The 15,048-nt window shown below is 36.2% G+C and overlaps 1 protein-coding gene across 1 annotated transcript in view; it reads left to right on the plus strand.

The window, feature by feature from the left end:
- Positions 1-14,068, plus strand: part of cckbra (cholecystokinin B receptor a) — a 30,583-nt gene extending 16,515 nt beyond the window's left edge. Inside the window, exons 4-5 of the mRNA XM_017456900.3 lie at positions 3,065-3,192; positions 9,664-14,068. Of these exons, the coding sequence (XP_017312389.1) occupies positions 3,065-3,192; positions 9,664-10,196 (661 nt within the window). The 3' untranslated portion in view covers positions 10,197-14,068. The remainder of the gene's footprint in view (positions 1-3,064; positions 3,193-9,663) is intronic.
- The last annotated feature ends 980 nt before the right edge of the window (positions 14,069-15,048 follow it).

Below are 15,048 nucleotides of genomic sequence, written 5' to 3' on the forward strand. Positions count from 1 at the left end.
CTTTTGCATTACTGTTTGATTCAATTTAACATCTCATGTTTTAAACAGACTTTTCTATGGGTCATCCATTGCAGTCAAGAAAATGTACATTTTAGTATCCCACAATCATTTACTGAACACTGTTGCCTGAGCACATTCACCTAGGAAATATTTAGATTATTCCACAAGTCACATATTTAAAAAAAACAAAAACCTGAATTCCTTGAAGATCATAAGAAGAAGAAAAGTATGTTCTCTCATTATTTTACTTTATTTTCAATAATATTGTGATATTGACTGATTACATCACTTTGCAAATACCTCCCTGTTACACAAATTATACTCTCATGGAGCACTTTATTACGAATGATATACTAATTCTGGGTAGGGAATATTCTCCAATTCGCTCTCAAAACAGCCTAAATTCTTCATGGCATGCATTCCACAAGATGTTAGAAACATTCCTTTGAGATTATGGTCCCTGTTGAAATGATTGTATCTAGCAGTTCCTGCAAATTTTTCAGGTGCACATTCATGCTGAGAATCTCCCATTCTACTACATCCCAAAGGTGTTGGGATTTAGATCTGGTGACTAGGAAGGCCACTGAAGAACACAGAAGATGGGTAAATTCTGGCCATGAAGGAATGCACATGATCAGCATCAATACTCAAAGAGTCTGTGGTATTCAAGCGATTATTGATTGGTATTAACAGGCCCAAAGTGTACCAAGAAAACATTCCATTACACCACCTCCACCAGCCTGGACTGCTGACACATTGCAGGTTGGGTCCATGGAGTCATGCTGTTGGTGCCAATTTCTGACCCTACCATCTGTGTGCCTCAACTGAAATCAAGATTCATCAGACCAGGCTACATTCTTCCAGTCTTCAACTGTCCAGGTTTGGTGAGCCTGTGCCCTCTGCAGACTCAGCTTTCTGTTCTTGTCTGATAGAAGTGAAACCCGACATGGTCTTCTGCTGTTGTAGCTCATCTGCCTCAAGGCTGAATGTGTTGTGCATTCTGAGATGCTTTTCTGCTCACCACAATTCTACAGAATGGTTATCTGAGTCACTGTAGCCTTTCATGACTCCACATGCCGAAGTGTCCTTGTGCAAGACATTGAACCTTAAGTTGCTCCCGATGGCAAGCTAGCGCCTTGCATGGCAGCTCTGATACCATTGGTGTGTGTGTGTGTGTGTGTGTGTGTGTGTGTGTGTGTGTGTGTGTGTGTGTGTGAATGGGTGAATGAGAACCAGTATAAAGCGCTCTGCAGAACCGCTAAGGTTAAAAAAAAAGAGCTATATAAATGCAGACCATTTACCATTTCTGTCAGGTCAAACCAGTCTGGCCATTCTCTGTTGACCTCTCTCATCAACAAGGCATTTCCGTCTGCAGAACTGCCACTCACCGGATGTTTTTTTTCTATGTTGTACTACTCTGAGTAAACTCTAGAGACTGTTATGCGTGAAAATCCAGGGAGATCAGCAGTTATATAAATACTCAAACCAGCCAATCTAGCACCAACAACCATGCCATCAAAATCACAGAGATCACATTTTCCCCCATTATGATGGTTGATGTGAACATTACCCGAAGCTGTTGGCCCGTATCTGCATGACTTTATGCATTGTAATGCTGCCACATGATTGACTGATAAGATATTTGCATGAATGAGTAGTACAAGTGTTATTAATTAAAAATTTGACGTTAAGTAAATGATTAGAAAGTCCTTAATAGTCCTTATCGATGCTACTTAATGACAACTGCATTTCTGTAAGCACATTAGCATATTCTCTTTAGCATATTCTCTAAAAGAAAAAAGAACATTGCTGCCATTGTCAACAAATAAATCTTTTTTTAAATGAAATATTCATGTGAGAGATGGGTTCCTACATGACAAAATGCACATTTTCTTATATTCAATGTAATTAAACGATATTTAGTGTGTCATCAAGGTTTTACTGCCTGTGTGAAATCGAGTGAGAGGTTAAACGGACTTTTAAGTGTTGAATGCATTTGTAATTCGTGGGCATGCAGAGGAGAAGGACCTTTCAGAGTAGTTACAGTGCTGTCTCTAAAGATAATGGTCAGTAAACTGTGAACACTGACTGTTTTACTGGGTTAATAATTACCTGGTAGTATTATCCTTGTTATTCTGAGAAGAGATATCTTAAGGTTCAAGCACAAGAATATTTCTCTCAGATAATGTCCTTGGCCATGCATTGCATCATCAGTTTTTTTTTTTATGATGATGTTCTTGAGCTTGAATTTGACCCATCTCAAATCAGCACTTTGAGTTACCCCTGGGCATGGGCCATGAACTCACCTTGCCAGTGTGGAAGGTATTAAAGACACCACAGTGATTGTGAAATGAATTTGAAAAGCCCAAGGGCTCTGATATCTAAACACAAGGCTTTGAGATCTCATTCAATGATACGAAAATAAAACAAAAGAAGCTTCCAGATCATCAGCGATCATTTCCCAGTGCCTTCATCAGTCCACTTCCTGAAGCCCTTTTGAGACAGTTTTGCTTTGATTGCTTGTGCCCTGGTGATGAATTTGAAAGCCACGTATGGAACAGGAAGACAAGTGTATTTGAGATCAAATGAATGCAGAAAGACGTCAGAGAGATGAAAAAGATGAGCGCAAAGGACCAGCGGAGATGCATTCACGCAGCCCTCCCACGATGTCATTTGAATACCACAATGAAATAATACCAACATGCTTTGTGCATTTTTAGATACAAACCATGATTCAGTGCAGATATTAAGACAGAGGTTTATTGGTAACTGTCTTGTAGATTGCTCCCAATATTGTCAGTACTCTTTCATTGTTTTTTTGTTGTTGTGTTATTTTTTGATTAATGAGACTTGAGTCAGTGCCTGGAGGTTGAGGATTGTGCTGATTTAATAACTCTTTAAAGCTCTTAGTAATCAGTAAGGCCACATATCACTAACTGAGCTGACAGAAGTACTGTATCTGATAATTGCTTTAGTGGGTCTCATCTGCACAGGAACATAGTTATTTAAAGTGTGTATTGATTCATTTTGTTTATTGATCTCTTTTTATTGTTCTTTCTCTCAGGTACGTCTTGCTGCTTTTTATTCTATTCTTCATCCCTGGTGTGGTGATGATCATTGCCTACGGCCTTATCTCCAGAGAGCTCTACCGTGGGATTCAGTTTGAGCTGGAGCAGAAGAATGACTGTAGAGGTGAGAAGCAAAACTATTCACTGAAAACAACTGAAAATGCTTCATAATGTATCTCCAACAGGATCTTATTTATATATTTATTTATTTATTTATTTATTTATTTATTTATTTATTTTAAAGCAAGATGTCTTTCTGTTTGTGTAATAATGAGGATCTCGTATCACAGGGCCCTTCAGAGTTTTAAGGCTGTGGCAAATATTTATTATTTCACTAATTGACTAAGCTGACAAATATATTCAAGAAATTCAATAAATCAATAAAGCGGTCAATCTAAATGGCCGCCATGTTGCTGGTTATCACAGTTGGATGTCATTTCGTATAAGCGCATCTGCCAAATGACATTTCTTTTTATGATACATAAATTGAATCTACATACTTTAACTAAACTACCTGAACATTTATTGTGACTTCACTGTGGCTCACTAGTAAGAGTGCAGTAACTTAGATTCCATTTCTTTCTTATTCCTAAAAACAATGGATATTTGGTTAAAAAAATGTTTTGGTCATCATCAAAGATAATATACAGTATATATTTAAGTATTTTGACATTAGAGTACTACATACATTGAATGGAAATGATTAAACTAATACTCACCACTGACACCAACTAGCCTCAAATGTTATTTAATTAGCCTGTATTAGGTAACTACATTCAGAAAACGATCTGATATCCAATGCTATTATCATGTCCTTCTTTTTTTTTTTCTTTTCTTTTCTTTTTTTTTTTAGAGCAGCCAAATTGTTCAATTGAACAAAACAATGAAAAGACTCACTACAGTGAAGCACATAGGTGTAGAAGCTTTAGTAATTTAGTAATCTTAAGCAAAGAACACACCTTAGCAATTTTTTATGAATATATAATCAAAAGGAGATTTAGTTGTGACATTGTTTAGTCCTTGTTCAGTTAGAAAACACAATCAACATAGAAAAAGCGAGAAAGCATAGGCAATAATAAGTACTTCATTTGGCAAGGTTAAATAGCCTATCATTTTATTTTACAGGGTTTTTTTTCTTACAAGAAACAATAGCACCTCAAATCAGTTCTTTTGTTCATTTTTACAGGTTATTTTTATTTCAAGCAGTAAACCTTTTCACTTTTCACCAAGACTGTTCGAATGACTGCTGAACTACTAGTATAAATACTGTAGAATCAATACTAGGTCAAATATTGAAATGTGTAGGTAACACGTTATTTAAGGTTATCTACATTGGTCCTTCATAACACATTCATAAGCCTTCCACAATTCTTTCATGATGTAGTGCTGGAGGATTTATATCAGGCTTATGTTAAAAATTAAAAGAGTGAAATGAGAGAAAAGACAAGGTTGCTGGTTGTTGAGAATGGTTGTTTGAGTCTTTTGACTTGCCTGACACTAAGTTTATGAAAGTTTGAGGCATGAAATTGAATGAGGTATCCATTTGTCTCACATTATGTTAGGTGTACTGTATGTACTTCAGATAGGAGCATATAGGAGTAATGGGTTATTTGCATTAAAAATTATATATATATATATATATATATATATATATATATATATATATATATATATATATATATATATATATAATATAAATAAAAAATTTTCACTTTTTTGTGAACCGATGCATTGTATTTCATGCCATATTTCAAAAGATTACTGTAGTGTTATCAAATTTGCATTTACACATATAGCATATTATAAACTGCATCTGGATTTCTATAAAGCTGCTTTATGACAAGGTAATCAACAGCTCATTTCAGTTCAGATGTGCAGTAATACTGGCAGCACTGTGGATGCAGTGTTTAGTGTTATGAGCTCTTATTAGGTGATTCTGTCTCTGAAGACGGTTTGCTTTTATCAAAAACCTTTCTCGCAAAGATAATTTTCTTTAATGCTTCTTTTTGGTAAATACTTTAAAGTTGCATATTGCTTGAGCTCTCATCCCTTTAAAGCTTTCAGTTCCAGTTTCTACACAGGGGAGTAAAAGCATTGGAGTGGTGTTGCGTGTTTCTCCAGCTGTGATGTATATGTCTGCTGCAAAGTATTATATCGGTGCAATAATGTAGTGCAATACACAAGCAAGGGCTTGGGGGGATTGTAGTGGTTGTAGTGTAGACCCATTTTGTGCTCTGATGAATGGACACCCTAAAGTTTGGAACGCTTTAGTATGCAATAAGAGAAAAAGACTTTTGCAGTGAGAGGAAAAACTCTCTCTGTCTGTCTGTCTCTCCCTCTCTCTCTCTCTCTCTCTCTCTCTCGCAATGTTTCTTATTATGTGTCTAGACATGGTCAGCTCACATGGCATGGCCTACATAGGTCATCGTTTTTCTCACACAGGTGTAGACACCCATTCATCACCCACTCATTCTCTGCAAATCCTCCTTCCATTAACAGCCAGCGATTGACCACACCCATGCTTCTTCACAGTTCATGCCCGATACTCACCCTTGCTTCAGTGGATAATCTCACCTGATACTATAGATTAATCATAAACACTGTCCTGTGGTCATCGCAGGACTGTTATTCACAATATGCCCATACTGAACATCCTTTTCAACACATTTGTTCGACACTGTCTTTATAGTATAAACTTGTGCAAGTGTAATGACTCAGAGTTCCTGTTTGAGTCTGGCTCCTCTCAAGGTTTCTTCTTTGTGTTATCTCAGGGAGTTTTTCCTCAACACTGGCATCTTTAGTTTGTGCATCTAAATCCTCAGCAGGGTCTCTATTAGGTGCTTTGTGATAAGGTCTACTGTTGAATTTAATTGGTTATAGTGGAATAAATATATAGTCCAGGGACTCCATGGGTCAACAAAGTATTGCCAAGGGGTCAGTGATGTTTTTAGAAATGACCTTTAGGTGTCATTAGTAGCCCAGTGACTGTGAGCAGGGATAGGTGCTTGACTGGACGTGATGTGATGAGGTCATGGGCTGAGGATCATTTCAGGAGACTCAAACTCAAACAACCATGTTTACACCAGGTTGTTTCATGTGTCTTGGGGATTATCCATATTAAAATGCAGGTACACAAGATTCATTTGAATCCAGATCCACATTTGAATCCAAACCAGTTCAGGAAGAATGAGGCACATTTTACCTATGCTATACAAGTGTACACGCATCCGACTGTTCAAGCCATAATTTGCCCATGATTGCCGTATTTACCACCTTTTAAAGGAATACTTTCTTTTACATATGAATAAGAAATTCTTCTAACACTTCACTAAAGGATGCTGTTCATATGGATACATGACACTTAAATAAGCCCTACATGACAGCTGACTGCTTTCTTCCATTTTGATGTTGACATGAGGTGTCTCATTCTACATCAGGAGCACTGATTTGCAAGCTTATGAACATTTCAGCTTGAGCTGATTAGCAAATCATGCATTTCATTCTAATTAGCCAGTCACACATTTGACTGCAAGTGAATATGCATGTGTTTAGAGTGAATCCAGAGCCTATACCGTGAATATGAGGGTAAAGCGGAATACACCCCAAACCAGATTAAAGACAAATCAAATGATCATGTGTAAACAGGGTCAATGTGCTACACTTTAAATTTGTTTCAGCTTATGCATGTTTGCTGTTTCTACAGTTAACTAATGCAGAGGTACTTTGTTGGTTGAAGGCATTCCAAGTATATATTTTTCTTATTCTTCTATCTTTCCTCTATAGATATTAACTAAGAAATGTTTAGTGTATTGAGCCTATGTTTGACCCTCGTTTAGATATATACAGGGTTGGGAGGGTTACTTTAAAAATGTGTAGTTATAGAGACCATTATAGTTACAAATTACTTCATAAAAAATGTAATCAGAAACAAAAAATGTAATCAGAAACATAATCCAAGTCTCACAATATGAAAGTAATGTTATCTGCTTACTATTGGATTACTTCAAGGTCACATATGTAAATAAAGTCAAGAGAAAAGCAAAATGATCTAAAATACTTTTATTTAGATCTTATTTTAGAGATTAAAATCATGTTCAATGTTTGGATTTGTTTTAAGAAAATAAATAAATAAACAAACAAATATAAGATTACTGTCTCTGATGTGGGGAACTTTACATCACAAAAGTTAGGGTGACCGCATTCACCCTATTTTATCATTTTTTTTCCAAAAAAAGGACACCTTTTTTTCCGTGTCTTAATAGCGTTCAAAACAATGTTACTATGAATGCAGATTTTAATACACTGAAAAAGACACACTATTAGCACTATTAGCATCACGTAAATGTATACAAATACCTACATTCTTTGGAATGTCCATGGAATAAAATAAAATATTAAATGCCACAATTGTACCTTCTGCCCCTTGTGCCATTATTTACACATTTTAATGGGCATGTAATACGAAGCAGTGTGATAAGATGAGATTAAAATTGACCTTACATGGCCATGGGCATTGTTTTGACTCAGGACAGCTGTCATTTGTTGCTATTGTCAAGCCACTGTTTCACGGTGTACATGACAGTGCTTCGACCTCGTGAGTTCACTGAGAGTGGGCTTATGGTTGAGAGGCAGGGATTTGGCCAATGGTTGCTGCAAGCCTTTTATAATCGACCAATTAGTATGTGAGAAGGTACCTGTAATCTGATTACTTTGTGTTTTGACGTAACAGATTACAATTACCAGTTTTTTGTATCCTGATTACGTAACACCAATACATGTATTTCGTTACTCCGCAAGCCTGGTTATATACTAAGAGTGTCTATGATGTACATCGTTAGTATATACTGTATCTCAGTGTATATACATCAAGCATTTAAACATCTAGATGCTTAGAAGTCTAGATGTCAGTAGGTCATCACAGTATAGTATCCATCTACCGATTCAAATATAGATGTATAGTGTAGTAATAAAAACAAAACCAAAAAACTCTTATAACATTTAATAGTAGCGTTCTTAGGTCTACATAACACCTACAAAAGCTGTGCAGGACAAGTGACATAAACCTGCAAAAAATATTAATAAAGGTTTATTCCATCAAGCGTCGGCTATGCTAAAACCTACTTTATTCAATGTTGATGCTAAGATCATGTCATCTGTGTAAAGTGACATTTATATGACACAAGGTTGTGTTATAACATGTATAATAACTGATTTACTTCAGAATGCCATGGCAACCTATTTGTAGCTCTGTTATATCAGAATCACACAATGAAGATGTAACATGTCGCATCATTTCCTTTACACTATGGTCAGAAAAACAGTTCATACTTCTATGGTGTAATGACATTGACATTGATAAGAATAAGAAAAATAAGAAACACACTGTGCTTAAGAGATGGATAAACATACATAGAATACATAGTTATGACTGTAATACTGTTATGTCACTGTTGAAGCCTTTACTATGACAGTGTTATGTAGCAGTTTATGTACCAAATGCGGACAAGTAATCTTAGCACATTGAGTAAATATGAGTAAACCTAATACCTACCCGTCCGAGCCTCTTTCAATATTTAAATAGGTTTATGTCAGATGTTATGAAGACTTATGCAAGAATCATGTAGTCCTGTGAACATCTCACATACATAAAAGTGAAATAGTGTCACTTAGGTGATCATTATGTTTACAAGCATTGATGTTTGACTCAGGTGTTTTCAACCAGACATCAGCACTGGTGAAAGCAGTCACCTGATTAATGTCACCTGATGCCTTCTGGAATAAGCCTGTAAGTGTTTATGTAGGTTTCTGTCAGTTGTTATTAAGGCATACTCAGTTATAATGTTCCCATATGAACATCCATCCATAAAGTGAAATAGTGAACCTTATGTCAACAAGCAACCTTACGTATATCAACAAACATCCATGCCAGTTGTTATGAAGGGCTTGTGCAAGTATATGTGCAGGTATATCAACAAACATCCATGTCAGTTGTTATGAAGGGCTTGTGCAAGTATATGTGCAGGTATATCAATAAACATCCATGTCAGTTGTTATGAAGGGCTTGTGCAAGTATATGTGCAGGTATATCAATAAACATCCATGTCAGTTGTTATGAAGGGCTTGTGCAAGTATATGTGCAGGTATATCAACAAACATCTATGTCAGTTGTTATGAAGGGCTTGTGCAGGCCCTATCAACATCTCCCATAAGTGAAGTGAAATTGTGACACCAAGTTGAACACCAAGTTACACACTACTTTATATATATATATATATATATATATATATATATATATATATATATATATATATATATATATATATATATATATATACATATACATACATACATACAAATGCTTAGGTTGTTCCGATAAACTACTGAATACTGAAAAATAATTGACGTTCTCCTAACTTTACAATTTTTTTTATAAACAAATGATGTAATACTTACCTATACCTGCAGCTTTGGGTTAATTAAATTCTCTCTTAAAATGTGAAACCATATGTAAGATAAAACAAAACTAAACTAAAATATCAGATTGGACCGTCGTCCTATTATAAATGTTTCATAATTTCCCCATTTCTGTTCTTAGCAATGAAGAATGGCGTGAATGGCACCGTATCCTATGGCCAAGATGACAGTGATGGCTGCTACATCCAGGTTCCCAAGAAACCCCCAGCCATGCAGCTTTCCGCCATCAGCAACCCGGCCTCCTCCAAGCCGGAGAGGCCACGCAGCAACACCTCTGAAGCCAAACTCCTAGCCAAGAAGCGCGTGATCCGTATGCTGATCATCATTGTAGCCATGTTCTTTATCTGCTGGATGCCTCTGTATACAGTAAACACATGGAAGGCGTTTGACCAGCACTCAGCCAAACAGGCCCTCTCTGGCGCTCCCATTTCCTTCATCCAGCTGCTGTCTTACACGTCGGCCTGCGTCAACCCCGTCATCTACTGCTTCATGAATGTGCGCTTCCGCAAGGCGCTGCTGACCACCTTCGCCTGCTGCGGCCTGCTATGCCGCAAGCGCAAGAGGAGGGAAGGTGATGATGAGGTTGTTGGCGTCACAGCTGCATCGATGTCTAAATTTAGTTACACCACAGTTAGCACAGTGGGGCCATGTTAACTTTGGATCTGGGGTTCGTCCGGATTGTATGAGTTTTAGGCACGTTTTTGTCTTGAGGGTCTCAAAGTGTTTTTGTATTTGTGAATAGTTTTGTGTAGTCTTCTTTCCGTCTTGCTATCGTATTGATGTTAGAACTAATGAGAATGCCCAAGATATTACCAATGATGAGTAAACAGCATTGATGCTGATCCTCAGAGGAAATGTTTGAGCACATTCATTTAAAATACTATGGACAATCACTAAAAACAAAAAACAAAAAAACAACCCACAGATACCTGCTGAAAATCTACCTATCACAGCCATGTAGGAAAATCATGTAAATATTCAATCATTCCTACTGTGATACATATATGTATACTGCATGAAACAATCTGTTAGTTAGATGCCTTGCCTTAGTTCAGCTAAATAATGGCTACAAAATGGTACAACCATTCATTCATGAATAGAATATTATGGCATTATCATTTGTCCTCATCATTTATGGTTTAAGTGTGAGTCTGTGGTCTCTGCATTGTTGTCTGTGAATTATGTTTATGAACTGAGGAACCAAATTACAAGCATATATACACTTCATTACAAGCATATATTCCATAAAGAGATTATGCATCTTATTACCAAATCCTTATCCTTGATGCATACCTCTCAGCTTGCTGTCTTGAAGTTAGTACACTTGACCAATCCACTGTTTTACACTGCTGTTTTCATATTCTGTAAAGAATTTCACTAAGTAGCTCGTTCTGTTTGACCAATTTTGCTTCGGGAAATTGGGTTCGAGAGGAAGCTCAAGAAGTATTATAAACGATTTTTTTTTCCTTTTATTTTTTTGATTTATTTTTTTTAGAAGGACATGCTGGCACTGTTCACAGTATTAAAATGCACATGCAGGCATACAGATGTACAGGAACACACTTTTTTTAAAAAAAAACAAAAAATAAAACCACCGTGGTAGTTGTCCTAATTGCTTTGTCGCTCGTTGCAAGCTGATGAGGCATTCTTGTTAAGCTCCTCTGAATATATAAATGGTAATCTCAGCCCTGTTTTGGAGTGAGTCTAATATTACATACAAGAATATCTTGAATTCTGCTTGGCTTTGATTGTGAATAAGGTAATTGTAGTGCTTTGGTTTGGTCTAATTTTATTCCTGAATAACATATTTAACTGAAATTCATATTTAGAATACTATGCTTTAGCATGCTTTAGCTAAAAAAAAATAAGATGGGATTATATAAGGTATTGGAAAGGTGTTGATAATTTTCCTATAACAGCATGTCTTAAAGTATTCATTCCTCTTATACCACAGCAAGTTAGCCAGTGCTAACAAATTAAAATTATTAAATCGACTCAACTTTTTTTTGCCATTTATTGTTCCATTGTGATGTTGTGGAATGCCTGGGAAACAAATCCCTTAGTAAGACAAAAAAAAGGAGTTTTTCATGGGCCAGTGATGGCTCAATGGTTAATCCTCTGGGCTACTGATCAGAAGGTTGGGCTTGACCATAACCCTAACCCTAACCCAGAACACCCTGCTACTCCAGGGGTGCTGCATCATGGCTAACCCTGCACCCTAACCCCAACTTCCTAACAAACTGGGATATGAAAAGAAAATAATTTCCCTAAGCTGCTTCTTCTAATGAGAAATCTCAATGGCCTCCAGTCTAAAGACTCTCCCATGTCTTTAAAACTAACGCTAACACTGGAGACTCCTTCAAAAAGTGTTAAATAATCGTCACCTCGTGCTATTTATAATAGAATTATTATCCATATCAACAAATGACACACTTTTTTAAAATTGTGTTTATGTAGAGCTTTCACCAAACCCTGTCAATTAAATAAAATACTAGAATGAGTGTATTATAATGAACTTGTGATATTGATACCTTGGAGCTTGACCTACTTGTCAAGCTGTACTGTTAAAGAAATTAAGCACCACTTTTTGACCAATCAGATTTTCAGAATTCAACCATGCTGTGGTATGAATTGGAATAGTAATCTAAATATTAAGCTTTATGGGGCTGACCAACTAAAATTTTTATTTTAGTTAAGCTTGGTGCAAACTGCTGTACGGTGTGGTTAGGGACACTGCAAACTAATGTAAATCACAGATGAAAGATGTTCTCTCTCTTTTTATCTTAATCTGCTCTCTCTCTCTCTCTCTCTCTCTCTCTCACACACACACACACACACACACACACACACACACACAGATGGACTTGAGCAGATCTGGACTGGAATTTATATTTTTCTAACATGCTTATCTTTTCTCAGTCTGTACAATACACCCATATGTCTATACCCCTTTCCATTTACCTTCTCCTACATTTTTATCTGTTTATCTCTCTGTCCCCCACTGTTTTATGGACCATCCTTGTATGTTGTAAAACTATATCAAACCCAGGAGCCTTGGGGCTAAAACACAAGCAATGTTTCTCTGTATGACAGGCCGCCTCTTGGTGAAGCAGGTGCTGTTATTTCTCCAAAGTTGCCAGCTTTGTGTTATGTGACAAAGTTTGTTCTAGTCCTTCAAGCGCTCTAAGCAATGTTTTGAACATGACACATTAAGCAGGCCAGCTACCCTTTTCATTCTGCTCTGACAAATCTAAATTTCTGTTTCCAAGACTACCATTCAATTTCACACAGGCCTTGATCAAACATAGCTTGAAGTAGCAAATGGAGCTTCAAACTGAAATAGAGCCCCGTGCAAATATAAACAATGAATAAAATAGTGGGGGGCGGAAAAACTTTCCCAATGCTATAGGAAATGCAACAACCCAACAAATCTAATAATCCATTATCCTGCACTTATTTGCTCAGATGATAATACATTTGATAATCCATCTGTGATTGCACTAATAAGGAAGATGAAAAAATGACTAGAAGTCTCAAACCTGAAAACTCAATTAAAAATTATATTTGGCCAAATCCAAGAATCATAATTAGGTTCCTCTGCAAAAACTGTAATTCGAGTGCATAGTCAAAAACAGGCAAAGGCCTGTACAATGAAATCCAAGGCCTGGACTCAACAATAAACATCAATAAACGCATGAAAGGTATTCACAACGAACAATGGCGCAAGAGGGTATACATAGATAAACTAATCAAGGACCTTGAACAGGTGAATACAATCAGGCAACAAACCAATGAAAGGACAGGACTATAACAGAAAATTAAAACATGAGCAAATAACGTTTGATGCACCGTGAAAGGGGAAACTGTAACAGTCAGTTTATTGCAAATCACACTACACCAAATAAGAACTTCTGCAATGATTGTAAATTCTTAAAAATAAGCAAAAGCCAATGAATGAATGAGTACATTTAGAGTGAACTGGATTCATTCGTAGGAAAACCAACTGCAACACTCTTACTGAAATTATACAGGTTTTCGATAGATGAGTATTTCTGCTGAGTGTCAGTACATATAAGTCTATTTATGTACCCAGTTACTATGAAGCATTTTATTTAATATGTGCCTTTGCAAGTATATTGAGTCCAGATAGTAGAAAAGTCCAGCCCAAGTATAAAAGTGACACACTCCAGGTGCCATATTTAACATTTTCAGCTAAATTCTGTATCATGCCTCAGATATGACCTCATCAAGTTGAATTGTGGCTGTGTTCTGCCTGTGAGTTAATTGCATCATTGCATAGGTCATGTGTCAGATGAAAATAGTGAGTGTGGGCTGGAACTGAGTCATCACTCTTTCACTTTTGGATATGTATAAAAAGTTATAAAGCTGTTTTTTTTTATTTTATTTTATTTTATTTTTTTAAATAAAGTAAATTAACAAGACTGGGCATAGGGTAAGACCTTTTGAATGATTATATGACTATAAAAGCATCTGAAGTATCTGCTGACATTGACTACCAACCCCATGCTGACATCGTTAAACAAATATATATATATATATATATATATATATATATATATATATATATATATATATATATATATATATATATATATATATATATATATTATATATATACTGTAAAAAAATGCTGTAATTTATGACATATATATGGCAAAAATTGTTTAGCATTAGTAAAAGGAAGACAACATATTTAACATTTAATTCAAATATTAACAATGTTGCTATTCTTGTGACACACATAGTATATTTTAGGGAATAGTTCCTTATTTCCTTAGTAATGGAACAGTTTGGAGTTAAAAATAAATCGACTCCTTCATTCCAAAGGTGTTTGAAGTTTGCTACTTTAGTTTTGCTCAAGAGTTACAATGCTAATGTTGCTAACACTATGGGAAACCTGTAGCTAACAGTTTAGCACTGTGTAAACGGCATATCTAAAGTGTCAACTGAACTGCTTCTTTAAATGTTTTGTTTTTGTAGTAAGCATTTTCCGCCTTTTTATTTAATTTGAGCTGGATTCATAGCTGAATGTCACCAATAGAAAAATAGCTTTAATACAGTGTGAAAGGTGAATAGGCTATAAATAATTAATTGTGAGCTTTTTGTTTATTCATGGTGTTTGACTGTGGGGGGAATAAATGTAGTTATGTGTCTAAACGTCCGGAGATTAATCAGCCGTATGGGGACGGGGTACTCAAAGGAAATCAACCGTGCAACTTTTGTCATTATGTATACTGGCATCCAAATGTTAAGACAGTGACACTGGGAGTTTTAAATGTGTATTTGGCTGAAACACCAGAGTCTCTCGGCCACCGTAGCCTTAATAGAGTGAATGAGTGTCTGTGTGTACTGCCTGGCCATTCTTTTCCAAGCGGGACAGACAGAGCCTCTGCTCATTAATTGTGATTTAAAGATCATTGAATGTTAACTTGTATTCAACTGTTCATGCTCTATGTGTTCCGTGTTCCATCAGTTTTGTGCGGCA

Source organism: Ictalurus punctatus, chromosome 26 (assembly GCF_001660625.3).
Source record: "Ictalurus punctatus breed USDA103 chromosome 26, Coco_2.0, whole genome shotgun sequence".
Classification (NCBI taxonomy): Eukaryota; Metazoa; Chordata; class Actinopteri; order Siluriformes; family Ictaluridae; genus Ictalurus; species Ictalurus punctatus.